At 37.7% G+C, this 27,779-nt stretch overlaps 1 protein-coding gene and 1 long non-coding RNA gene across 2 annotated transcripts in view; one reads left to right on the top strand and one right to left on the bottom strand.

Moving 5' to 3' along the window:
* Positions 1–27,779, bottom strand: part of LOC122493854 — an 87,599-nt gene that overhangs the window by 23,559 nt on the left and 36,261 nt on the right. The gene's annotated exons all lie outside the window — the stretch shown is intronic.
* On the top strand, positions 9,519–13,862 carry SPINK13 (serine peptidase inhibitor Kazal type 13). The gene is made up of 3 exons (XM_043598517.1): positions 9,519–9,931; positions 12,686–12,723; positions 13,623–13,862. Exons 1-3 carry the CDS (start codon positions 9,862–9,864, stop codon positions 13,752–13,754), a joined length of 240 nt encoding a protein of 79 aa, XP_043454452.1. The 5' UTR covers positions 9,519–9,861; the 3' UTR covers positions 13,755–13,862.

Genomic DNA, 27,779 nt, shown 5'->3' with positions numbered 1-27,779 from the left:
ATATTCGTCACGCTGTTGTATGTATCAATGGCTCATCTTTTACTGCTATTTTGTATTTACTAACTGAGTATACCGGATGTATCTATCTGTTTTACGGTGAAGAACATTTAGATTGTTTGCAGTTTTTGGCCATTGTGAATAAACTTGTGACTAGCATTGCTATCCATGTATTTTACTGCACATATGCCTGCAGGTTTGCTGTGGGATTGCATCACCCTGATGTATTTTTCAGCCTGAGTAGCTAACACATCTTTCCAACTGAATTGAGTCCCTTTGCACTCATTAAGAGTAATGTACAGTTTTCCAGTTTGCACATATCCTCACCGAGCTTTGGTTTTATCAGTCTTGGATTTTAGCCACTCTAGTGAGGCTTAGTGATATATCATCGTGGTTTAAATTTTGTGTCTCTGATAATTAATCATGTGTGTTTCTCGTGATTACTGTAGACGCCACCTGCTGAAGATTGAAGAGACTCCACTTTATCTCTCTGAATAATTGTGTGGAAGAGAACACTACTTCTGGAAACATTTTTGATTATTTATATGAACGAGAACCTATGTCGGAAGAGAACACTACTTCTGGAAACATTTTTGATTATTTATATGAACGAGAACCTATGTCTACTGTGTCTACTGTGTGAATCATTGCATATTTTAGGATTATTTTTTACAACGATTTGCTTACACTAATATGAATATTTCCATTGCCTTAAGTGTTAAATATTGTTCAATTCCCATCAAGATTCTCTTTTTAACTCAGAGGATATAATTAGTTAATTTGCAAGCATATGGATAACTCATATTATCATATGTATTTCAGAATACATGGTCTGTGATGCCTTGGAATTTACTGAGGCTTCCTTTATGACCTAAAAGATAGTCTAGTTTTATGAGTGTTCCCTGTGTGCTTAAAAAGAGAGTCTATCTTAAAAACTGAGAATAAACTGAGGGTTGATGGGGAATGGGACAGAGGGAAGGGTGGGTGATGGGCATTGAGGAGGGCACCTGTTGGGATGAGCACTGGGTGTTGTATGGAAACCAATTTGACAATAAATTTCATATTAAAAAAAAGAAAGAAAGAAACCTAAAAAACTAAAAAAAAAAAGAGAGAGTCTATTCTTATCTAAAGTTTTAGTATCTAAAAATCAAAGCTAACTATATTCATTTAAATTGTTCTTAGCTGTGTTTGGTTTTTGGAATAAATGTTTTTTATTGGTTTATTGTATTCTGGTTTTTGTCTTTTTTTTTTTTTACAGCGATTATGCTTCTTAGGAGTTTAAGTGATTTGGTGTGGGAACCTGGGTTTCCATGAATTCTATGTGATAATGTATACAAAGGAAGAGTTGAAGTCAGGCCCTCATGTGAGTTCTTCCTGGTGACTATAAAAGAGGTGGAGATAAATCTAAAGGCAGAGAGGCCTAGACAAAACCTCTGTTATCCACTCCCATTGCTACCACCAAATCTGAGACCCCCTCTCGTCAAAGTCACCTTTAACTTTTAAATATATATATAATATTGTTTTTAATACATACATAAAAATATTATTTGTAATAGTTACTTGTTTTTTCACTCATAGATAAACCAAAATATGAACAACCCCCTGTAAGTTGATTTCCATTTTTCAGCATCACAAAAAGTCCTGTTATGAATATTTATGGAAACAACTTTATGATGAATTCTCATTTGGGAGAGTTCGTAAGTTCTACAAATTTATGCACTCGCTGGCCGTTTTACCAACTTCAAATGTTTATGGTATCTTTCAAAGTTTTTTTTTTTTTATCTTTCACAATTTTCCTATTACAAAGAGTATTCAAATACGGATAGAGATTGTATTCAATTCACTTTCAACATTTATCAATTATTTATTAGTCTCTTTTCACCTACTGATATAATAAACTATAGTAATACCCTTTTTATGGGTTTTATGCATTCATTCTTGGAATAAATTGTACTTACTTCACTGTAAACTATTCTTTGGCATACTGTTAAGGTTTTTTTGGACTAATCTTTATTATCTCAATGTATTTCTAAGATTTTTAATGTCAAATAGCATTGATGTTTCACATACATATAGCAAATTGCACAGATCAGAAGTTAATAGGTTGAGGAATTTCACAGTATCAACATACCCATTTAAAAATCACCCTGAGCAAGTCATCAAACATTCTCAGCACCCCAGAAGCCTCTCTAGCCATTAGAGTTATTAGTTCCATCCACTTGGATGTTCCCATGTTATTTCAAACAATATCTTCAAAATAAAACTCATCCTGTTCTCCAAAGCATTCCTCACCATCTATCATCAGGGTTGCTGGTAACTTCTAAATCATAAGATCGGCCTATGGCTCTCTTGACTCTGGCTTAATGTCTGGAATTTTCAAGGTCTGAACCTATTCAATTGACCATCACAATCCTGACTGCTCATCCAAATAACTGCTCCCTTCCCTTAGCTAAGATGTTAAACCTCCTTAATTTAGTTTAGTTCCACTCAAGATAAAGAGGCTTAGACTGATCCTAGTTATGGATTTTGAAAAACTGCTAGGTGCAGTTTAGATGATTCCAAATTAGATTTGCAGATTCTTCCGCTCTGGTTATGGGTCCTGATTTTGATAGCCATGTTTCTGATTTGCTTTAGGATCCAAATTACATACAATTTAATAGCTGCCTTCTTACTATGTTTCCTTGGGATAGAATCCATGCTTTGCTGACATTACCAGGAACCCCTTTTCCATGAAACTGTGGAACCCAGTTCCTTTAATTTTCAAAGGTCATTTTTTCTCTAGCATAAAATGAGAAGGAAAACGTCTGTATTTTTGCCTCAATGCTTTCTTAAATTATTGTTTGTCCTTTCCTATCATCTCCATCCCTATGCTGCCATAGCCACCCACTTCATCAATCATCTCTGCCCAGAAACCCAGCACAGAGCATGCCTTTCCAACTTCCCTGCTGCCCCACTATCCATTCAAGTTGATTCAGATGAGGCCATCCTTTGACTTCATTGCATGGTCTCTTTAAGCCCCATACTACCCATCACACTTGGAGGCACATGGATAAATGCCTTTCTTTATAAAAGGGTGATTTACTCTTCAAAAGAAAATATAGCATAGAAGGTTAAAGTTAAAACTATAGCATATACATGAGTTTCCTCAGAGAGAAAACCAGAAGATCCTGCACCAGGGTAGATTTATGCCCACTGTTTTTAACCTGGCTCCTCCTCCCTCTGGTTTATTTTTTCTTCCCTCAGAATTTCCACCCACCATTAATATCCCACAGACTACAGGAAGTCCAGAGCTGATGTGGTCTTCCTGGGAAATTTATCCTTTCAACATTCTAGTCAATGTGAGTTGCCTATTTACCAGGAATGAGCACATGTGTACATGTGTGTGCACACACACACACACACACACATACACACACACACACACACACACACACACACACACCTACCAAGATCAAGTATCAATTCTTCTATTAATTCTCACAGTTTAAACCAATATCCTTCACACTAAAGGATCTGATTCATAAATATGTTGTGAAATCAAAGTGGGTTACAACTTGCATCTTAATGGAATAAACTCGAAGAATACAATATGATAGAAAATACCATAGTGCACTGCACATAGTATAACTATAATTTTGTGAATGTGTATTTGTGTTTTGGTTATAATATGAAATTTATTTCGTACTATGGGCTGCATTAAAAATAATGTGAAGAAACATATGAACGTATAAGGAAGTTTTAAAAACTTCTAACTGCAAAATTCTCATCTTTTCCTAAGAGATATCACATTATTAAGCAGAGTATTGTTTATTTTATTTCAGGCCTCAAAAACATGCGTACTATTTCAATCCTGCCAGAAATAAAAAGAATCAAATATATTTTAATAAAAAGACCATTTTGGTAAGGACTCAATTATGTTATTAGACATGAGCCTTTGATGTCCCCAGTTTTTATTCAGGCCAAGAGAAGAAAGTGTTCTATTCTTTCAATTATCTCGTGTTGGGCGGATTCTCTCTCTTCTGATATTAGTTCCACACATGACTCAGGTTTTCCTCACCAACTGCCACATCTCCTAGCTGACTGACTGACTTTGTATTGTTTGGATTCCTGCTTGTCACCTGCTTTTAATAAAACTCTAAGGTTTATGAGAGCAGTAATTTAATGGATGTCATGCCATCATTATGACCTAGCATAAAGCCTGACACTTAATAGGGAATCAATAAGATTCAAATTGGTAGAGTCAAATCGAATTCTGGCCCTCCTTTATTCTATCTGTTAGTGCCTGGTTAATGTCAATGACAAGACCCGACCTATAGGACAGTATTACATAGAAATAGTAATAACGAATGCATTACTTACTTCCATCAGGATAAAGACCTTATAAGTTAAACAAAAAAAGGATAAATATGCTGACAAGGCATTAGTGCCTCATGGAGGGTCCAGCTACATTTTTTTACCATTTGTGAAACAGATCCTATAAGAAACCCAGCTGCAACCCCAGGCTGGTGAGAATGATAGCTTCTCCGATATAATGTTTTGAAGCGAAAAGTCATTTGTGTTTCTTTCTTGGTCCTTTGGCTACAGAGAGCAGCCTTTTGCCAAGGATTTTTTTTTTTTTTGTCTGTGCCTCCTGGTATTTCCAAGTTGTTATCTTCCTCACCTCAAAATCTAGGATACATAAGGCCAAAAACAAAAATAAAAACAAACCCACAGGAAACTCACTACCATGCTGTTCTTCAAGTTCCCAGGTCCCTAGCCAATCTGATTTCTCTACTCCTTACAGTCTTATGTTTGTTTTATATGTATTTCATTTGAATTTAGTGGTGAAAATAGGGAAAGTATACCTACCACGTATATCCAGAAGCATCTGTAGTGTTTCAGCATTTTCAGTCATGTCAAGTTGGTAAATAGTGTTATTTGGGTCATCTGTAACCTTTCTAACTTTCTTTCTTTGTGCTAATGCTGCTGGTATTGGAAGTGTACTTCCCCAATCACATGGAATTGCAAAGTGGATAATATTGTCCGTTTTCCAGTTATACTGCTGACACGAGCATCGGGCAATTTTATGTACCCTCCAGATTAAGCTCTATTTTCTTTTTGGGGGGAAGATGTGTGAAGATATCTGATTTTGCCAGCCACCATTTTCCTATAAAGATCAGGAGATCTTCTTCTTCTTCCTCCTCCTCCTCCTCCTCTTCTTCTTCTTCTTCTTCTTCTTCTTCTTCTTCTTTTTAATGTGAAAGAGAGACAGAGAGCATGCAAGCGGGGGAGAGGGGCAGAGGGAGAGAGAGACCGCACGTGCGTGCGAGAGAGGGAGAGGGAATCTTAAGCAGGCTCCATGGTCAGCACAGAGTCCAACTCAAGACTCGATCCCATGACCCTGGGATCATGACCTGAGCGTAAATCAGGAGTCAGATGCTCAACCAACTGAGCCACCCAGTCACCCCAGGAGGTCTTCTTCTTAATGTTAGTGCCTTTTCTATCTGGAAAAACTAAAATTATGCTAGTACACAAAGGATCTCTTACGTTTCTGAAAACAAGGGAAATGGAGTTCCATGGAAGCAACAGGTACTTAATGGCCAAAAACCTCTGAATCTTCAACAATTAAAACTGTCTTGGGGCGCCTGGGTGGCTCAGTCGGTTAAGCGTCCGACTTCAGCTCAGGTCACAATCTCGCGGTCTGTGAGTTCGAGCCCCGCATTGGGCTCTGGGCTGATGGCTCAGAACCTGGAGCCTGCTTCTGATTCTGTGTCTCCCTGTCTCTCTGCCCCTCCGCCGTTCATGCTCTGTCTCTCTCTGTCTCAAAAATAAATACACGTTAAAAAATTAAAAAAAAATAACTGTCTTTAGTTAGAAGGTGCATGCAGTTTTCTTTTCTCGCTTTAATTTTTTTTTTAATTTTTTTTCAACGTTTATTTATTTTTGGGACAGAGAGAGACAGAGCATGAACGGGGGAGGGGCAGAGAGAGAGGGAGACACAGAATCGGAAACAGGCTCCAGGCTCTGAGCCATCAGCCCAGAGCCCGACGCGGGGCTCAAACTCACGGACCGCGAGATCGTGACCTGGCTGAAGTCGGACAATTAACCGACTGCGCCACCCAGGCGCCCCTCTCGCTTGAATTTAATTTCTAAAGTAAGTACTTGTACAGACACTGGAAAGGATGACACTAGTGCTGAGTCTATCCAAAAACCTTCTAATGATCTCTTTCCCTTATCTTCGCTCTTCATTCAGCCTCCATCTCTTGTCCCCAGAATCACAGATCCCCAAGATACTTGTTGCCTGTTGTCAGTAGAATTTGCATATTCATGAGCAAGTTCGTTTCGGTTATACAAAATAAGATGTTAAATTTCTTCACATTCAAGTTTTACCGTAAATAATAACTCATAACATAACCAAGGAAGAGTCAATGGAAGATTTGAATTGGGCAACAAGATCAGATTGTGTTTTAAAAATAGCATTCTTGGAATTCCTAGATATTGAGAAAGTGGATAAATTACCCGCCAAGTTGAAAATAAGGTATATGATATTCATGTGTGAAAAGTCTACATTTTATTTTAATTTATTTTAATTTTTTTTGTTTTAATGTTTATTTTTGAGAGAGAGAGAAAGAGAGAGAGAGAGAGAGAGAGAGAATGGGGGAGGTGCAGAGAGAGAGGGAGACACAGAATCCTAAGCAGGCTCCGGGCTCTGGGCTGTCAGCACAGAGCCCATTGCAGAGCTCGAACTCATGAACTGCGAGATCATGATCGGAGCCAAAGTTGGGTACTTATCAGACTGAGCCCGCCAGATGCCCCAAAAAGACTACATTTGAAACATGTTACTTTCATCAAATTTAGGTGGCTACAATCGAAATTCCAGTAGGATTATATTTTAGTGGATTAGACACAACATTTCCAAAATACATCTGGGAAAACATTCTCAAGAATATCCAAGAACAAAGTAAAACAAACAAATATAATGAATGGATTCCTTCTTTTTTTCTTTGTGCACATATTACTGAATACCTATTAAGTGGCTAAAAAATAACCTTTGCAATGCACTGCAACTACAAGGTTGATATTAGGTACAGATAAGATCTTTTCCTCTGTGGGGTATACAATCTAATTACCTAGGAAGTGGTATTAGATAAAGATGAAGAGTCCTGGCTTTGGAAGGAGGGACAAAAAGGGGTGAAATCAAAGATGCTGCCCAGAAAGCGTAAGCTATCACACAAGACACTCATGGTGTTGGCCTAAGAAGATTGATGGATAAGTTAAAGGGCAGATTCATTCTCTAAGATGAAAGAAAATGTGGAAAAAATATGTGAACATGGACGTTGTAGTTAAATATACCTGTGTTTTGAACCCCATCTCTGACTATTAGTAGCTAGTTATTTCATTTCTACTCATTAGTAGCTAGTTAGTTTCAGCAAATGAATTTAGTCTCCTAACCTTCAGGGTTTTTTTTTTTCCTCTTATACAAGCCTCACAATGATAGAAACCTCATGGGGTTATTGTAAGGAATAAATGTGATGAGGAGTGTAGACCACATAACCAGGTACTAGCAGAAAGAAAGGGATGCATGAATGTGTGGATCCCTAGGTAAGTGGATCTGGAGAGAAGCATAAAACTAGAAAGGTAGATGATAAAATTTCCAGAATTACAAGGCAAAGAGGAAAAAATGTGGAATTGGTTCATCCTGGAGCTTCCCTACTTAATAAAGAAGAAGTGAACTCTCCTGCTTAAAGTAATATGGGGGAGGTGTGGTCAAACAGTTGAAAAAAATGGATTAAAAAAAAGAAATGACATGGATACGGGTGGCATAGTTAGCAACATGACATAAGAGGTTTTCTTAGGAGTCTAGCAGGCTTAGGTAACCCGCCAATATTAACCGAGGTCTGGAGTAGAAAAATAGGAAGCTGGTTTATCCTGGCTTAGAAGAGGGAAGAAGAGAATAAAGGGTAAGATGTCATCGTCATGTCAAGAGGCTAAATATAAATGGCAGACTATGAAACTCAGGCTGAGAAGAAAAGACAAAGCAGCAAAAGGATTGCTAACTACTCGAGGAGAGTTTAAGGTCTATGTGATAGATATTTTCCAGTTAATGGCAAATTTTCAGGCTCTTCTAAGTTGAAGTGGAGGGGAACAAACGGAGAAACGGGGAGGCTTGAGCGCTGCGAAGATTACTGGCTGCAGTGCTCGAGTTTCCCAGGTGGATGTCAGAAATCACGTCCTAGAAAGACAAAACAGATAAACCTTTTGAGAAGCAGAATGGACTAAGTGACCTCAGGGGGCAGAAGAGACCAGGAACACGAATCTGCCTTGAGTTAGCAAGAAAGCCCACCAAATCATCGGGAATATGGTAGGCAATTGACCTTTGTAAAGGTCATCAAATATTCACGATGCCAGCCTTTCTTGTTCTCATGATCTGCAACTAGAAACCACAAGTACAGAACCTCCAGATCTGTCCTTGCCTGCTGGAACATGAAACACCAGAGGAGGTGGTTCAGGAGAGGGATCAAAGTAGGTAACAGCCATGACAGCAATTTCATGCCAAATAAGTGGTCACTCAACTGAGCAAGGCAGCTTCTCCCTGCGCTCAGCATGTCCCTGTCCACAGATTCATGGGATAGCAACTTTACTCAAACCTAGCTGTGACCTCAGAGTGACTAGAGCAGGCTCACATTCTGCAGCAACCTCATTCAGGTAATATTTCTTCACCTCCTCTATCCTTAGTTCAAATCAGTGATAGGATCTCTGGCTTTCTTCTCTGTCCGTAGGTTTTCCAATATGTTTGTTGGCCTCCAGTATCCTCTTTATTTCCTCTGCACATGAAAGTAGGGAAAATTTCACCACTAACAGGGTTCTCCTTCTGTTCTTTTCATGCCCACCAGAAGAGACAGAGTAGGACAGGAGGAAGTTGAGCAAATGATTTGGAAAGTGTCTTCTCTCTGGGCCTAAATATCCCCATTCCTACAAAAGAAGAGTTTGGCTAAAGAAACTGGAAATTTAATATAGTTAAACTCTTTACTATGTGTTGACCATCTCAATATGCTTTGAAGTTCATATTTTTTCTGAGGCTCAAACTTTTAGATGTTGAAGCTAGAATGTGAACTCAGATCTCTCTGGTGCATATATATAAAAATTATGTGTACATACACATAAAAATTGTGTGTACCTATCTAAGAATCAAAAAAATCACAAAAATTATTTCTAGATCTAAATATATATCCTTATTCTTGCATCAGGGAAGGTAGACATAATTTTTATGACCCAAGACCAACAATTCCATTTTCAAGTCATTCTTTGTATTTGAACACATCTAAGTGGACTGGAAGAAGACACTTCGCTAGTAAATGAAGGACTTCAGAAGCTGGTCTATCTCAGGAAATCAAATGACTCACATTATAAGGTGACATGTCTCTGATAATGCAGGACAGCAGTCAGTCCGCATCTTTTTTATCAGAATATTTAATAAATTCTTAGAATGTCCATATTCACTGACATGTATGTTCTGGTATAGATGATCTATTATAGGGGGAACTTATGTAAAAGTAACAGGTCTGGGGACAGCCCTGATGAGAGCCCTGAGCCCAGTTTCTCTTCTAACCAGGACTAGGATTACACATTGGCTATTGGAAGGGGGAAAAAAAGTTATTTTAATGGTTTACTTTCTCTAGTTGGAGCAGAAGGGCCTTCTCAGGTCTGAATCCCGGGGGATCAGGCCAATATTGAGACCACCATGTCAAGTTTATAGGAATGGCAGCACCTCAGGGTAATAGGTTCTCTCATGTTTGGAAATCTAGCTGTGCAAGATGTTAGGAATAAGCTGTCTCAAGCCTTTTTTCCCAGGCTTCACCAGAGCAGGACATTGGATGAGATTAAATGGCTGCCTTTTCCAACCTGACCATATTTTTCCTGGTATCCTCCACTTTGGCACATACTGTTTTTTCAGGTAAGCAAACTTACAAGTCTTGGGAGAGAGATATCTGACAGCTTCTTAGCTGTAGAAAAGAAAAATAGTCATGTGTGACTGGGTGGGGAATATTAAATTTTTTTTTTGAACGTTTATTTATTTTTGGGACAGAGAGAGACAGAGCATGAACGGGGAGGGGCAGAGAGAGAGGGAGACACAGAATCGGAAACAGGCTCCAGGCTCTGAGCCATCAGCCCAGAGCCCGACACGGGGCTCGAACTCCGGGACCGCGAGATCGTGACCTGGCTGAAGTCGGACACTTAACCGACTGTGCCACCCAGGCGCCCCATGGGGAATATTAGACTTAACAATGCAAAGTAGGTATGAATTGGGTATCACTGTTAGAAAAGGGAGTTATTTGGAAAACCTTCCAAAATTTGAAAATGAAACAACATGCTTCTACATAATGCACAGGTCAAGAAAAATCCAAAAGGCAATTCAAAAATTTTTTTAAACACAAGAAAAATAAAACAAAATGAGTGAAAGTTTCGCTTCAAAGGAGTGCCATTACCTTCATATCCCTTTTCTTTTGATTCCATCCCATAGTCATCTTTATGGAACCAGCCTCATTGGTCTCTATCTTTCCTGTGTTACTTTTTGCTTAAACATATGTGTGCACATTGTGTCATTCCTCCTACTTTCTTGAATAGAAGACAGCACACTACAAATACCTGTTTTCAACTTGCTTTTCTCAATTTACAAATATCTTGAATATTAATACATATCAACTCACAGGGATCTCCCTCATTCTTTTATACAATTGCATAGAACTTCACTGGGTGGGTGTATCAAAGTTTACTCAACCAGTCTTCCATGTATGGGCGTTTAGTTTGTTTCCAATATTTTTCAATCACAAACAATGCTGCAATAATCTTATGCATATGTGTTTTTGTATTGTTGGAGGTACAGCTTCAGGGTAAATTCTTTAAACTAAAAGGTATCTGATAAACTGGAAGAAAATACCTGCAACACGTATCACAGATAAAGGACTAATATACCTAATATATAAGAATACTTAAAACTGAGGGAACAAATAAAAACCCAATTGTCAAATGAGTAATATGCTTGCATATGCAATTCACACACACACATACACATACCCCAAAAATACAGAAATGGATCTTAAATCTGTAAAAGATATTCAACTTCACCATGAAAAAAAAATGCTAACCAAAACTGTCTTAAAACACCATTTCTCACTTATTAGAAAGCCTTTCCTACATCAAGATTAAAGAGAAATCCAGTTGGTCCTGGCATGGTTTTGTTTCTTATGTTCAGATGCATTTGAAGTTTATTTTCATATGTGATATGCAGTATGTATTTTCACTTTATTTTATTTCTACTAGATGAAAGTTTTTATGTTTCTTTTCTCTTCACTATATCCAGTCACTTTTGTCATTAAAAGATTCTGGTTTTTTTTTAGAATTATAGAGAAGCATTCCATCTTTTTTATTCTTTAAAAGATTGTATATGCAACTGGCATAGTCTATTCCTGGGAAGGTTGGTAGGCTTCGTGCTTCCTTTGGGAAAATTTGTAAAATATAATTCAAGTTTTCTCTTCAAACTTTAGAAATTCCAGCTTTTGGAAAGCTAGAATTTTCTAGAATATTTAAAAGATCATTTTACAATGAGAGATAAGGAAGAGCAGAACTATGATGTCTTTTCTTATTTCCCTCCCCAACAGCCAGCTGGCCACCCTGCATCCCCTGGCGACACTAACTTCTTCACACAAACTGGTTTCCCAGAGCCAGTCAGTCTCTCCAGAGCCAAGGAATCTCTAAAGTTTCTGACCATCACCCAAAGTATCCTCTTTAGCTCAGCATCTTGGGCAAAACTAGCCTAATGTTTTATTTACTTTATCATATTTAATTTAAAAAATAACTTTAGGGTTGCCTGGGTGGCTCAGTTGGTTAAGTGTCTGACTTTGGCTCAGCTCATGATCTCACAGTTCGTGAGTTCAAGCCCACGTCAGGCTCTGTGTTGACAGCTCAGAACCTGGAGCCTGCTTCCGATTCTGTGTCTCCCTCTCTCTCTGCCCCTCCTCTGCTCACACTCTGTCTCTCTCTCTCTCTCTCTCAAAAATAAATGAACATTAAAAAATATTTTTAGGGGCGCCTGGGTGGCGCAGCCGGTTAAGCGTCCGACTTCAGCCAGGTCACGATCTCGCGGTCCGTGAGTTCCAGCCCCGCGTCAGGCTCTGGGCTGATGGCTCAGAGCCTGGAGCCTGTTTCTGATTCTGTATCTCCCTCTCTCTCTGCCCCTCCCCCGTTCATGCTCTGTCTCTCTCTGTCCCAAAAAATAAATAAACGTTGAAAAAAAATTTTTTTTTAAATAAAAAATATTTTTAAATAACTTTAAAGTACATATATTCATCCCAATTGTAGTGAAAAGGAAACTAAAGCCAACAAAAGTCAAGTAACTTAATGAAAATAACATAGTTTGCAAGTTATGCATATAACCCCAAGTGGTTTTTACTCTTTTCTCAGTGACATAGAAAACTTATAAATAAAGTAAGGACTGTGAAAATGAATGGAAGAATGAATAAATGGATAAAGTAGTTAACAAAAAGAATGCCACCCACAAATTCCATCGCTACAAGTTCTTTTGTATACTTTTGTGCAAAGGAGTAATTAGATTACATTTCTTTATTCAGTTAGTAACTTCAGTGGGTGAAATCATATTCCATGAAGAACTATTTTTTTTTAACCTATTGTGTATGTGCTTTATCTGCAGAAGCCTTCAAGCCAAAAAATATAGCTAAATGGCCTAAGGTAAATTTAAATTTCTTGTTCTCAATTCTGTTTTGTTTTTTAATTTTTTTTTCAACGTTTTTTATTTTGGGGACAGAGAGAGACAGAGCATGAACGGGAGAGGGGCAGAGAGGGAGACACAGAATCGGAAACAGGTTCCAGGCTCTGAGCCATCAGCCCAGAGCCTGACGCGGGGCTCGAACTCCCAGACCACGAGATCGTGACCTGGCTGAAGTCGGACGCTTAACCGACTGCGTCACCCAGGCGCCCCTCTTGTTCTCAATTCTGATGCTAATCTGATCACTCTTTTGACCTGACAGACCAAAAACTTCATGGGGGTAAATAGAACAAAAGTTTTCTATGTGACCTTGGACATGCATCTTACCCTTTCCAGACTTAGATTTAATCTCATGCAGCACAAACATTATAACAGTAAAATACATTTCTGAGCATTAAATGAAATAACACCTGTCACTTGCTCAAGGTCATAAAATTAAACAGTGGTAAATACAGAATTTATTCTTAGCCTCAATACAGAATCCTCACTCTTATCAATTTCATTTGAGCCCCTTCCCCTAAAATTTCACAAACACATAAAAATCTCTATTCACAAACTTCTTAGAATGAGTTACTGGCATTGGGACTCTAAGTTTAAATAAAAAGTTTGTATTTAGGATTTAAGTGGGTATGTGATAATGTTTATGACTTTAAGAGATGATGGATGGGTCACTGCATTTCCTGACATGGCAGTCCACCAAAAACCTGCCTGGTCAAAGCCCTGTCTTTGTAATTCTTGAAAAAGAATCAATTCACTAGTAATATTTGATATTATTTCTGTTAGGGGCAGAAGTGATAGGCCAGGAATAGACGAGGGTAAATCTACCAATTGTTATTCATATGATATTTTGTGATATTTGCAGCCCCCATGTAAAATGTACTACCCACAGGGTCCTTTTTATGATTCAAAATGTCCGAATATAACGTCATACGTCTGTGCTACAAACGGCCACACTTACCAGAATGAGTGTTTCTTTTGTGTCGATCAGTGGTAAGTTGAAAATAAAATAGCATTATTTTTTCCCCTATACTTATTCACAGAAATATCAAATAATCTTAGCCCAGGAGCTGGATTTACTGATGGATGAGACTTTTGAAAATAACCTCTATTGTTGATAAAAGATTGGGGACAGACTATGTATAAAGAGAACAGTCTTTCTGAAAAACTTCAGTTAACATTCAAAGTTTACTCATTAAAAAAGAAAGAAAAGCTTATGTGATGCTTTGGCAAAATTGTACAACAATCATACTAATAGATATCTATAGATTATATTCAAATAATGAATAGAAATCCATTTTTTCAAATCACTCAAAAATGTTTAACAAGTCACATTGACATGCCAATGACTAGCACTCATAAATTTTCATGGTAGACATAAATAGATATAGATATCAATACAGACATAGGCACAGACATAGATATAGGTCTATAGGTCTATAGGTCTATATAGGTCTATATAGGTCTATATAGGTCTATAGGTCTATAGCACATAACAAAATGCTTACGTGCTCTTACATCAATAAAAATTGACAGTGACATATATTTATTTGCCTTTCAAGTAAGTTCAATAGTAAATTTAGATTTTAAAATTAATAATATTCCTTGTGATATATTTTAAACTCCATTTGAAATTGTTTTTACAAACAGATTTGTATCTAGTATTAGTAACTTTTAGTAACTATTAGTAACTTTTCCATGACCTATCAGATCTCTGTTGGAAATCCCCAAAACTATCCTCATGTTTGATGATTTGCTAGCAGGACTCACAGACCTCAAAAAGCTATTACACACATGGTAGCAGTTTATTACAATGAGAGGATATGAGTAAAATCAGCAAAGGCAGAAAGCTCCTAGGGTGGAGTCCAAGAGAAAGCAATCACAAGCTTCCAGATGATCTTTCCCAGTGGACTCACACAGGCAGTGTTTAACTCTCCTAGCTATGATGTATGACAACACATATGAAGTACTGTCAACCTGGGAAGCTCATCAAAGCCTTGGTTCCCAGGCCTTTTGTTAGAAGCCAGTCACCTACGCAGGTAGCACCTGCACAACTAACAGTTACTTAGTCTCCAGCCACCCCACATTCCCAGAGGTCAAATTGATACGGGGTGGCTCAGGACCACAGTGAACAACAACAGACATTCACTTAAGTATAAACTATGTGGCATGGCCTATGACCCCAGGTTATAAATATGTCACTCTTATCAGGAGGGATATTCTAAAGGCTTATGGCTACTTCCTAGGAGCTAATTTGAACATCCCAAGTCTGTTGAGCTAATTCTTTAATGTATATCTTCCTTTTAAAGCAATCTCATGGGCTTCCAGTGTCATGTTTTGATCCCATGAGGATGTTATTGCTGAGCACTGAAGGAAATGGCTGTAGAAATTATTGAATAAAGGAAATATTTGCTCATCTTCAGAGAAAGTTCTAGACTCAGAGGATGATTACAATGTCGTTTAAAGGAAAAGAATGGGAACTGAAAAAATGGGAATTAACCAAGTATCTACCATCAGTTTCAAAGCAAGATTAATGAGAATTCATGAATGTCACCAGACTATGTAGAATAATTAAATCACATTAACATTCCTTCCTAATAGCTGCTGTCACTTTCTCAGGCAGGGGCTAATTAGGCAAGACACTCAGAAGTGCCTTCTTAGCTCTTCCACATAATCCTTTTTCCACACCTGTGGTATTTGGACACATACCACTAAAAAGAGCAGTGTAGGAGGAACTGAATCACTGTGGCCTGGGCTTCTGGAAACTAGCATAGACTGATGCAGAGCTACAGTGCAGGTCTCTCTCTTGCACAGGTGACAACCCAATGACTTCTCAAAGTTGGTTCTGAGATTTCTTTCAGCCTCATCTAGAAGACTTGAGAAAGTCTCAGCACCATTGGAATCATGCCTCAGACCTGTTCTGACAGAAATGGGAAAAGACTGAAGAAACTATCTTCCTTCCTTCCTTCCTTCCTTCCTTCCTTCCTTCCTTCCTTCCTTCCATCATGTGATTCTCCTAAATTTACTGCAAACACCATAGCTGTTATTTCTTAATCTAAGAATAAATAACAAGCCCTTGTTGGTTGAAAAAGCAAAAAATGGTTCAGTAATGTCAGAGCCAGTATGAGACCAGATCTTACCAAATACATCTACTTCTGAAACACATTGATGCCAATGGCAGGTGTGGTGCAGTGGCCTGTGTATTTGCTTCAATTCTCAATGCAACTTGCATGTATAAGCTTGGTCTTCATGCTGTTTCTATTTCTTGGGGCAAAAATGACCATCGTGATATTCTTTTGAGTGATGGAAGAAGGAGAATAATCCCTCCATCTCTGCTTTTAGTGGCATTGTGAAGAAAAATCCTGAAAAACTGGGACTCACAACCTTGAGAGATACTCACCATTTGTGAATGATGTAAATCCCTTGAAGAAAAAGAAAACAAAAGTGTTTTAGGAGGCTGAGCTAAGATGATGGAGAAGTAAGAGGACCCACCTCGTTGCACAAACACAACTAGACAAATATCAAATTATTCTAAATACCCAAGAAATTGATCTGAAGACTGACAGAACAAACTGTACAACTAGAGGGAGAGAAAAGGCCACATCATGGAAAGCAAGGAGAAGCTCTGCATAGGAATAACCTGAGAGAAAGAGCAGCCAAAACACAGCAGCTGAGTGAACATAGCTTACAGAAGAGACACTTCTTGAAGCACCAAGCTCTGTAAGTATATGACTTCTTCTTTATAAAGCCATTACTTGCAGGATCAGGAAACATAACACACTTTCCTGACACAGAAAAGGAGACAGACACCTAGACAAAGTGCCAAGACAGAGGAATTCATACCAAAAGAAAGAACAAGAAAAGGTCATGGCCAGGGATCTAATTGAAACAGATATAAGTAATATACCTCATCCAGAATTTAAAGCAGCAATCATAAGGATACTAGCTGAGCTTGAAAAAAGCATATAAGACACCAGGGAGTCCCTTACCACAGATATAAAATACCTAAAAACTAGTCAGACCAAAATGAAAAATGCAATAACCGAGATTCAAAACTGATCAGACGTAATGATCACAAGAATGGAAGATGCAGGGGAATGCATAAGTGATATAAAAGATAAAATTATGGAAATAATGAAGCTGAAAAGAAGAGAGAAAGAAAAATGTTAGGTCATGGATATAGACTATGGAAACTCAGTGACTCCATAAAGCATAATAACATTCATATCATAGAAGTCTGAGAAGAAGAGAGGGAAAAGAGGGCAGAAGGTTTATTTGAAGAAATATAGCTAAAAACTTCCCTCATCTGGGGAAGGAAACAGACATGCAAATCCAGGAGTTACAGAGAACTCTCATCAAAATCAACAAAAGCAGGTCAACACCAAGATATATTGTAGTTAAATTTGCAAAATATAGAGATGAAAAACTCCTAAGAGCAGAAAGACAAAAGAAATCCCTAACTTACAAGGGACGGCATGATCCATTTAATGTGCTGAATGGGAAAAGTATGCAGCCAAGAATATTCTATCCAGCAAGGCTATCATCCAGCACAGGAGAGATAGAGTTTCCCAGACAAACAAAAACTAAAGGAGTTTGTGACCACTAAACCAGCCCTGCAAGAAATATTAAAGCGGAATCTTTGAGGAAAGAAAGACCAAAAGTGACAAAGATTAGAAAGGAACAGAGAAAATCTCCAGAAACAATGACAAAACAAGTAATAAAAGGGCACAAAATTCATATCCATCAATAATTACTCCGAATGTAAATGGACTAAATGCTCCAATCAAAAGACATAGGGTGTCAGAATGGATTAAAAAAAACCCAAAGCCCATCTATATGCTATCTACATGAGATTCATTTTAGACCTAAAGACATTGTCAGATTAAAAGGGAGGGGATGGAAAATCATGCTAATGGACACCAAAAGAAAGCCAGAGTAGCAATACTTATATCAGACAAACTAGATTTTACATAATTTATTTTTTTATTTTTTTTATCATTTTAATTTTTTTTTTAATTTATATCCAAGTTAGTTAGCATATAGTGCAACAATGATTTCAGGAGTAGATTTCTTAATGCCCCTTACCCATTTAGCCCATCCCCCCTCCCACAACCCCTCCAGTAACCCTCTGTTTGTTCTCCATATTAAAAGCCTCTTATGTTTTGTCCCCCTCCCTGTTTTTATATTATTTTTGTTTTCATTCCCTTATGTTCATCTGTTTTGTATTTTAAAGTCTTCATATGAGTGAAGTCATATATTTGTCATGGAATATAGACAAACTAGATTTTAAACCAAAGGCTGTAATAAGAGATGAAGAAGGGTACTATATCATAATAAAGCAGTCTATCCAACAAAATCTAACAATTGTAAATATTTATGCCCCCAATGTGAGAGACCAAAATATATAAAACAATGAATAACAAACGTAAAGGTATTCATTGATAATAATACAACAATAATAGGGGATTTTAACACCCCACTTACATCAATGGACATGTCATGTAAGCAGAAAATCAACAAGGAAACAATGGCTTTGAATGATACACTGTACAGATGGACTTAACATATATTCACAACATTTCATCCTAAAGCAGCAGAGTACACATTTTTTTTTTCAAGTGCGCATGGAAAATTCTCCAGAATAGATCATACACTAAGTCACAAATCAGGCTTCAACCAGCACAAAAAGACTGAGATCATACCATGCCTATTTTTAGATCACAACGTTATGAAACTTGAAGTCAACCACAAGAGAAAAATTGGAAACACCACAAATACATGGATGTTAAATAACATCCTACTAAAGAATGAATGGGTCAACCAGGAAACTGAAGAAGAAATTAAAAAGACAAACAAACTGGAAACAAATGATAATGAAAACACAATGGTCCAAAACCTTTGGGATTCAGCAAAAGTGGTCATAAGAAAGAAGTATATGACAATATAGGCCTACCTCAAAAAGCCAGGAAAACCTCAAATCTGTAACCTAACCTTACACCTGAAGGACCTAGAAAAAGGACAACAAATGAAGCCTAAAGTCAACAGAAGAAGAGAAATAATAAAGATTAGAGCAGAAATAAATGCTATAGAAGCAAACAAAAAACAAACAAACAAACAAAAAACAAAAACAAACAAAAAACCAGTCAAACAGATTAATGAAACCAGGAGCTGACTCTTTGAAAGAATTAATAAAATTGATAAATCCTAGCCAGATTTATCAAAAATAAAAGAGAAAATACCCAAATAAATAAAACACAAATGAGAGAGGAGAGATCACAACCAACACCACAGAAATAAAAACAACTATAAGAGAATATGATGAAAAATTATAGGCCAATAAATCAGGCCACCTAGAAGAAATGGATAATTTCCTAGAAATATATAAAATTACCAAAACTGAAAAAAGAAGAAATAGAAAACTTGAACATACTGATTATCAGCAAAGAAATTGAATCCGTAATGAAAAATTTCCCAAGAAACAAAAGTTCAGGGTCAGATGGCTTCACAGGGGAATTCTACCAGACATTTATTTTTATTTATTTTTTAAGGTTTTTAAATTTATTTTTGAGAGAGAAAGAGAGAGAGAGAGATTGAGAGAGAGAGTATGAGCAGGGAAGGGGCAGAGATTGAGGGAGACACAGAATCCAAAGCAGGCTCCAGGCTCCAACCTGTCAGCACAGAGCCCGATGCAGGGCTCAAACTCACAGACCATGAGATCATGACCTGAGCCAAAGGTGGACACTTAACCGACTGAGCTACCCAGGCACCCCACTATCCGATATTTAAAGAACAGTTAAGGGGTGCCTGGGTGGCTCAGTCGGTTGAGCGTCTAACTTTCGACTCAGGTCATGATCTCACAGTCGTGAGTTAGAGCCCTGCATTCGGCTCTGTGCTGACAGCTCAGAGCCTGGAGCCTGCTTCGGATTCTGTGTCTCCTTCTCTCTCTGCCCCTCCCCTACTCATGCACTGTCTCTCTCTCTCTCTCTCTCTCTGTCAAAAATAAATAAACATTAAAAAAAAATTTTTAAAAAGAACATTAATACCTATTTTTCTGAAACTGTTCCAAAAAATATAAATGGAAGGAAAACTTCCAAACTCATTCTATGAGCCTAGCATTACCTTGATTCCAAAACCAGATAAAGACCCCACTAAAAACAAAAAAAAGAGAGAGAGAATTACAGACCAACGTTCCTGGTGAACATGGATGCAAAAATTCTCAACAAAATACCAGCAAATAAAATCCAACAGTATAGTAAAAGAGCCATTCACTATGATCAAGTGGGATTTGTTCCTGGGCTGCAGGGCTGGTTCAATATCCACAAATCAATCAATGTGATGCACCACATTAATAAAAGAAAAGATAGGAACTATATGATTCTCTCAATAGATGCAGAAAAAAACCATTTGACAAAATACAGCATCCATTTTTTATAAAAACCCTCAAGAAAGCAAGGCTAGAAGGAACTTACCTCACATCATAAAGGCCAAATACGAAAGACCCACAGCTAATATTGTCCTTAATGGGGAAAAATTGAGAGACTTTTCCCTACTGTCAGGAACGAGACAAGGATGTCCACTCTCACCATTATTATTTAACATTGTACTGGAAGTCCTAGCCTCAGTAATCAGATAATACAAAGAAATAAAAGTCCTCCAAATCAGCCCAAAAGAAGTTAAACTTTCACTATTTGCAGATGACATGAGACTCCATGTAGGAAACCTTAAAGATTCCACCTAAAAGTTGCTAGAACTAATACATGAATTCAGCAAAGTTACAGGGTACAAAATCAAAATGCAGAAATCTGTTGCATTTCTATACACCAATAATGAAGCAGCAGAAAGAGAAATCGAGGAATTGATTCCATCTATAATTGCACCAAAACCCATAAGACACCTGGGAATAAACCTAACCAAAGAGGTAAAAGATCTGTAAGCCGAAAACTATAGAATACTTATGAAAGAAATTGAAGACGATACAAAGAAATGGAAAAATATTCCATGTTCATGGACTGGGAGAATAGATATTATTAAAATGTTTATATTACCCAAAGCAATCTACACATTTAATGCAATCCCTATCAAAATAACACCAGCATTTTTCAGAGAAGTAGAAAAAACAATACTAAAATTTGTATGAAACCACAAAAGACCCTGAATAGTAAAAAAAAAAAAAAAAAAAATGTTGAAAAAGAAAAGCAAATCTGGACGCATCACAATTCTGAGCTTCAAGTTGTATTATAAAGCTGTCGTGATCAAAACAGCATGATACTGGCACAAAAACAGACACATAGATCAATGGAACAGAATAGAAGACCCAGAAATGGACTCATAGCTATATGGTCAACTAATCTTCAACAAAGCAGGAGAGAATGTCCATTGGAAAAAGACAGTCTCTTCAACAAATGATGTTGAGAAAACTGGACAGCAACATGTAAAAGAATCAAACTGGACCACTTTCTTACACCATACACAAAAATAAATTCAAAATGGAAGAAGACCTAAATATGAGACGGAAAACCATCAAAATCCTAGAGGAGAACCAGGCAGCAGCCTCTTTGGCATCAGCTGTAGCAACTTCTTAGTAGATACAGCTCCAGAGTTAAGGGAAACAAAAGCAAAAATGAACTATCGGTACTTATATCAAGATAAAAATCTTCTGCACAGTGAAGGAAACAACCAACCAAACTATAAAGCAACCTTTGGAATGGGAGAAGATACTTGCAAGTGGCATAGCTGATAAAAGGTTAGGATCCAAAATCTCTAAAAACAAAACAAAACAAAACAAAACAAAAAACACCCCATGAAACTGAACACCCAAAAAACAAATAATCCAGTTAAGAAGTGGGCAGAAGACATGAATAGACATTTTTCCAAAGAAGACGTCCAGATGGCCAACAGACACATGAAAAGATGCTCAACATCACTTATCACCAGGAAAGCACAAATCAAAACTACAATGAGATATGCCCTCAGCTCACACTTGTCAGAATGACTCCAATGAACCACAAGGGGAACAACAGATGTTAGCGAAGATGCAGAGGAAGGGGAACCCTCTTACACTGTTGGTGGGAAAGAAAACCGGTGCAGTCACTCTGAAAAAAACTGCATGGAATTTTCTCAAAAAGTTAAAAATAGAACCACCCTATAATCCAGCATTGTACTACTAGGTATTTGCCCAAAGATCACAAAAATACCAATTCAAAGGGGTACATGCGCTCCAACGTTTATAGCAGCATTATCAACAATAGCCAAATTAGGGCAACAGCACACTGCCCATCGACTGATGAATGGCTAAAGAAGGGCGCCTGAGTAGCTCAGTCAGTTAAATGTCTGACTCTTGATTTCAGCTCAGGTCATGATCTCATGGTTTGTGGGATCGTGCCTGCATTGGTCTCTGCACTGACAGCGTGGAGCCTGCTTGGGATTCTCACTCTCTCCCTCTCTCTCTGCCCCTTCTCTGCTCGTTCTCTCTCTCTCTCTCTCTCTCTCTCTCTCTCTCTGTCCCTCTCTCAATAAATAAATTTTTAAAGAAGAAAATGTGGTGTATATACACAATGGAATAGTACTCAGACATTAAAAAAAGAATGAAATCTTGCCATTTGCAACAACGTGGAGGGAGCTAGAGTGTGGTATGTTAAGCGAAATAATTCAGTCAGAGAAAGACAAGTACCATATGATTTCACTCATGTGGAATTTAAGAAATGAAACAGATGAATATGCAGCGGGGGGGGGGGGGGGGAGGCAAACCATAAGAGACTCTTTCTTACCTATAGAGAAAAACTGTGGATTGTGAGAAGGAGGTGGGTAAAGGATGGGCTAAATGGGTGATGGGTACTAAGGAGGGCACTTCTAATGAGCACCGGGTGTTACGTGAAAGTGATGATTAACTAAATTAAAATCTTGAATATAATATTACACTATATGTTAACTAACTGGAACTTAAGTAAAAACTTGAAGCAAAAAGAAAGAAAGAAGAAAGAAAGAAGAAAAAGAAGAGAAAGAAAGAAAGAAAGAAAGAAAGAAAGAAAGAAAGAAAGAAAGAAAGAAAGAAAAAGAAAGGAAGGAAGGAAGAAAGGAAGGAAGGAAGAAAAGAAAGAGAGGAGTGCAAGTTTTGGCCAGAATTGATACAGAATTATAGTCACTATCCTTAGAAGAATCCCTCAAGGCTACTCAGTGCAGGACCCATATAATAACTACCAAGAAAATAGAGAGTTGTAGGAAATAGACCCCGGACTCTTCGGACGTTTGTAATCTCATTTGGCAAAATGAATATATGCCTAGGAAAATTCATGATAACAACAAACAGCATTGGTTTTGTTCAATCAAAACAGTATTTTAGTAAGTCTTGAAGTGGTCGACAGCATTTCCAAAATCTTATTTTACCTAAAAATATACATTTCCAACGTATTTTGAAACGTCAAGGTTATGCTAATAGTAAGCTAGGATTTCACATGAAAAATGTAAGCAACAACTGCCTAGTAGTAGCTGCCCGTCCAAATGGAGTTCAGACATTTCAGACAGCCCCACCTCTCCATTATGATGAAAGTGGCCCACTCCATTACCAGCTTGCCTCTTACAAGTTAACATGTCTGCAATCCCTTAACCAGGCGAGTAGATCAGATATACATCAAAGGTAAACCTGAGATAGGGGTCAATGTGGGGAGTCTCTTGAAAGAAGCGAAGGGTACAGCGTTCTTTGAAAAAATTCAACAGGAAATAGAATGGGCAACTTATCCAAGGCTCTCTGCTTGAGAAAACATTTGAAATTGAGAAAATGTGCCGTGTCTTTAGGGAAATAGTAAGGAGAAAAATTATGTTGAAATGCCCATTATGTATTTAGGAAACAGTAATACATAAGGGTGGAAGGTTAGGCAGAGGCTAGCTTTCTGGGGGAAAATATAGGCCCAAGTAAGGAGAGTAGACTGTACTCTGTAAGCAGTGTAAACCTAGTGAAAATTTGAACAGGGCAAATTATATGAATGACCATGCATCACACTCTTCCTATGATTATCTTTTACTTCTTGGTAAAAAAGAAAATCTAGCATTGCTATGTTGAATGGAAAGGTATCAAAATGGGAATGAGTTAAGGGATGAAAGATTCTTTGTTGAAAAACTTCACAGAACACCTCTTTGAATAATTAAGATACAGAGGAAAGGGGGGTGATGGGCGGGAAAAGAGATGGGTATAGAGGGAATTGCAAAGCGGCTCCCTTTCTCAGGGGTACATTGGGAAGATGAGAGAATGTGAAGCAATACCCAGTTTCTTTATGATACTAACCTCCTTTTTTTTTAATCTCTTCTCTTTAGGGAATTTGGTCCTCATATTAAATTTGATAAATATGGAAAATGTGACTAATAAGTAATGGAGTCCTACACTTGCTTATTCGTTTCACTACTTGATTCTGAAAATTATTTCTTTCGGAATGTGAGGGCATGTAATAAACAACACGTCTGTGCTACAGCCAAATTTGGAACAAAACTGAAAACAAAGGAATCAAGTTAATGGAGAACCAAGTGTCACATTTATTACAATTAAGCATAATAATGAAAGAGGTGGTAGACATTTATCTCTGTGTACTGATTGTTTAAAATGAGCTTTCAAAAAAATAATAAAAATAAATAAAATGAGCTTTCATTTTGCTTGGGTCTAAGGTCCATCATCAAATGGTATTCCTAACGCGCTCCTGAATTAACTCACCCCAAATTTCAGGTTCACCTGCAAGATCTTACTGTGCCCCATTAATCTCACCTGAACAATGAGCGAATACACATCACACACATGCACACACACACACACACACACACACACACACAAATAGCTATTTGAGCCTTTCTACTTCATACTCATGAATGAAGTTCACTTTAATTAGAGGGAAAAAATGCTCATGTGCTAAGAGAAGGAGGGAGAAGGAGCACCAAGAACTTCTGGGGGGGTAAGTATGTTTTTGAGAGGAAGAATGGATACCATACGACCCCTGAGTTGTAGCAATTTTAATCCTTACTCCATTCTGTCGTCCCTATTCCATCAGTCAATAAATTCTTTTTTCTTTTTGGTTTAATCCATCTTACAAGCTGTCACTTATAGCTGAAAGATCTTGACTAACACAGGGAGATGAAGCCCTTACTGTATTTGAGGCTGAGGGAATGAAAAAGAACAGTGATCAGCCTTCGGCTTCTGTGCGCTCTGTGCCATTACCTATTGCTGCCACTAGATGTCAGCCTCACTCTTCTACCTTAAACCTACCAGTTGTTCCTCAACCGGAAGGGTCCGCACAGCTCTGCTTTCTCCGTCACCTTTCCAGCTAATACACAGCTCAGTTCTGCTGGCAACAGGGCCTTTGTCATCTTACATCATCCTTCCTCCCTTCCCCGGGACCCCTGGTCAGGAGGGCCCATTAGGGTGACTCTCTTTGGAGCTGTGGAAATAGTTTCTGGTCTTTCTGTTTACTCAAAGTAAAGAATCTCCTAAGATACAGATCTCTTGTTAATTTTGAACATATTGTGTAATTTAACATCATTTTGTTATTTCACCTTTCCATCTCTGCTTTCAAAAATAATAAAAAGCAGACCAAAGAAATGGAACAGGAGAACAATAAATGTATTTATTTAATAAATAAAAATTAAGAAATGGAAATTAATTACCCTCTAGACAGAAGAGCCAGAGTGAGACAAGTTTGGTAAGAGAAACAAGATGTGGACATAGTTATTTCCTGCTAGCCTGGCCATCTGATCCTGACATGCTACATTTAGGTAGTAACCATCTTAAAGAATGTAGGTATAACCTTAAGTCATAGAGACTTTTGCTTAGCTGATAAATCTTTTTCTAGATTTATGGGCACTACAAGATAGCAGCTAAGAATCAGGCAGAGGCTCTCTTTCAGCTCTAATGGGTACCTTTATCCTCTGGCCTTTTCCACCCAAGGGAGCTCTGCAGAGGGGCCCTTGTTCCATCAGACAACTGTGATTTCAACTGAAAGGAAGATTCTGAGTCATAGAGGAAACGAGGTCGAGGACAGACACTGTGTTAAACATTTCACAGTTTCCTCTTCTTATTGAAGTTAAATTCAACCTAAAATGATGAATTGCATCTAAGTTCCAATGAGGTATGCTTTATTTCTTTCTAAATTCACTGATGTAAACCAGATGATTTCTCCCCAATGCTGGATGAATTCTGTTGTTACTCTACCTGTGACTAATGACGTGGAATCTTAAAACCATTAATTTAGTAATTACTTGTGGAGTAGTTCTTATTCTGCAAGGGACCAAACTTGAGGCCAGTAGAGGCAAACAAACAAGGTAGGCGAGATCCTGTTCTTGTGGAACCCACATCCCAGTGATGAGAGATGAGTAATATACAAATTAAGGAACAGGAAATATCAGGTAACAATGAATTCTGTGATGAAAATGAATAAAACAAGGTCATATAATAACAAGTGAGGCATAGGAGTTCAACAGGTAGACACTAAATGAATGTTTGAGACCATAAACCCCTAGACGCAGACTCTAAGTGAAGTCATGAGAAGGAAAGTTTGTAATAGGAACTAATAAGAAGAGGGATTCTGGAGAAAAGACCAGCTAAAGAAGAAAAAAACAGATTCAAGAGTTTTGTAATTCTAGCTTACATAGAATTCAGCGCAAATCAAGTCGTGTGGTCTAATCGCAGAAGACATGGGCTACAGCCTGAATGATTTACATGTTGAATGCTTCAAGGAAAAAGCAGCCATTTAACGTAATCCTGGAATTGGAGAAAATGGAATCCTTCAATAGGCTTGATGTTGCCTGCGGCCATCTCTAGCTCTTCTCTCTGCAGCCATTGTTTCCCTGGCTTTCCCAGAATGGCTCCTTGTCATCATTCAGGTGTCTGCCCTCAGCATTCAGATCCTCAGAAGCCTTCTCTAATCACTCAATGCAATTTGTTCCCTATTTCCATACTACTCACTATTCCAACACCATGATACAGTTTCTTTGAAATACTTGTCAAAATATGAAATCATCTTTCTATATTATTTATTAGTTTCCTTATTTTACTATATAAGAAAATAAGTTCTAAGAAGTAGTGTCTTTGTCTGCCTTATTTATCTCTGTATCTCCAGTGAGGATAATAGTGACTGGAATAGCAAGCAGAAAAGGTGAGTTTGATTATGACTCGTGTTTCACTGTTATTAAGTAATGTAACATTAATATGTCGAGGTATGGAGGACTGAAGGGATTATATACTGTAAAGGAATCATTAAAGAAGTTGATCTGTATCATTTGGGGAGAAAAGACTTTGAGTAGTTCCTCCAAAGCTGCCTTTGCAAATCGGGAGGGATACACTTGGAAAGAGAAAGCAGATTCATTCTATTAGTCTCCACTATAAAGAACTAGAAAGTCATATAGAAGTGGAGTTCTATTCAATATGATCAAGAACTCCTGAGCAGTCCAAACAGAAGAAAAATTCAGTGATCTTTGGTAACAAATCTTTATATTGGACATCATGACTTTATATGAAATTGGAGTAAATTCTTAGTTCTCAGTGTTGAAGAAAACTCTAACATCTCGTTAGATGTTATCTAATGTTTGTAAAATAATAACTATGGAGAATTAAGTTTGAAGAAAATTGAGTTAGAGTAATGCAGAAATTTTAATAGAGGCTTTAAGAAAATAAAGTTCATTGTGGATCTTCCCAAAAGAAATAGTGTTCCCTTTGGCACTGAGCACAGTAGACACGATTTTGTCAATAGGAGCTGGAAACTCCATGTGTGTGTAAAATCTAAATCCAGATAGCATGAGATAACCTAGGAGCAACGTGAACCAACAGGAAAAAGAGTTGCTACTTTTCATTCACACCATCTTATCCCATAATCAAAACTATCTGACCTCATCAATTCAAAGGAAATTAAAGAGAACCAAAGCACAGGATCCTTGGATGTGATAACTCCCTGTTCCCATGAGAAGCAAGGAACAAGGTCCTGCCAGACACAAGATCAAAATGCAAATAGCCAGATCTCTATGTCACTGTGCCCCAGTGCACAAAAGGGCA

The sequence above is a fragment of the Prionailurus bengalensis genome, chromosome A1 (assembly GCF_016509475.1).
Source record: "Prionailurus bengalensis isolate Pbe53 chromosome A1, Fcat_Pben_1.1_paternal_pri, whole genome shotgun sequence".
NCBI classification, from domain to species: domain Eukaryota; kingdom Metazoa; phylum Chordata; class Mammalia; order Carnivora; family Felidae; genus Prionailurus; species Prionailurus bengalensis.
The sequence above is the reverse complement of the archived record's forward strand: the minus strand, read 5'-3'. Positions and strand labels throughout refer to the sequence as shown.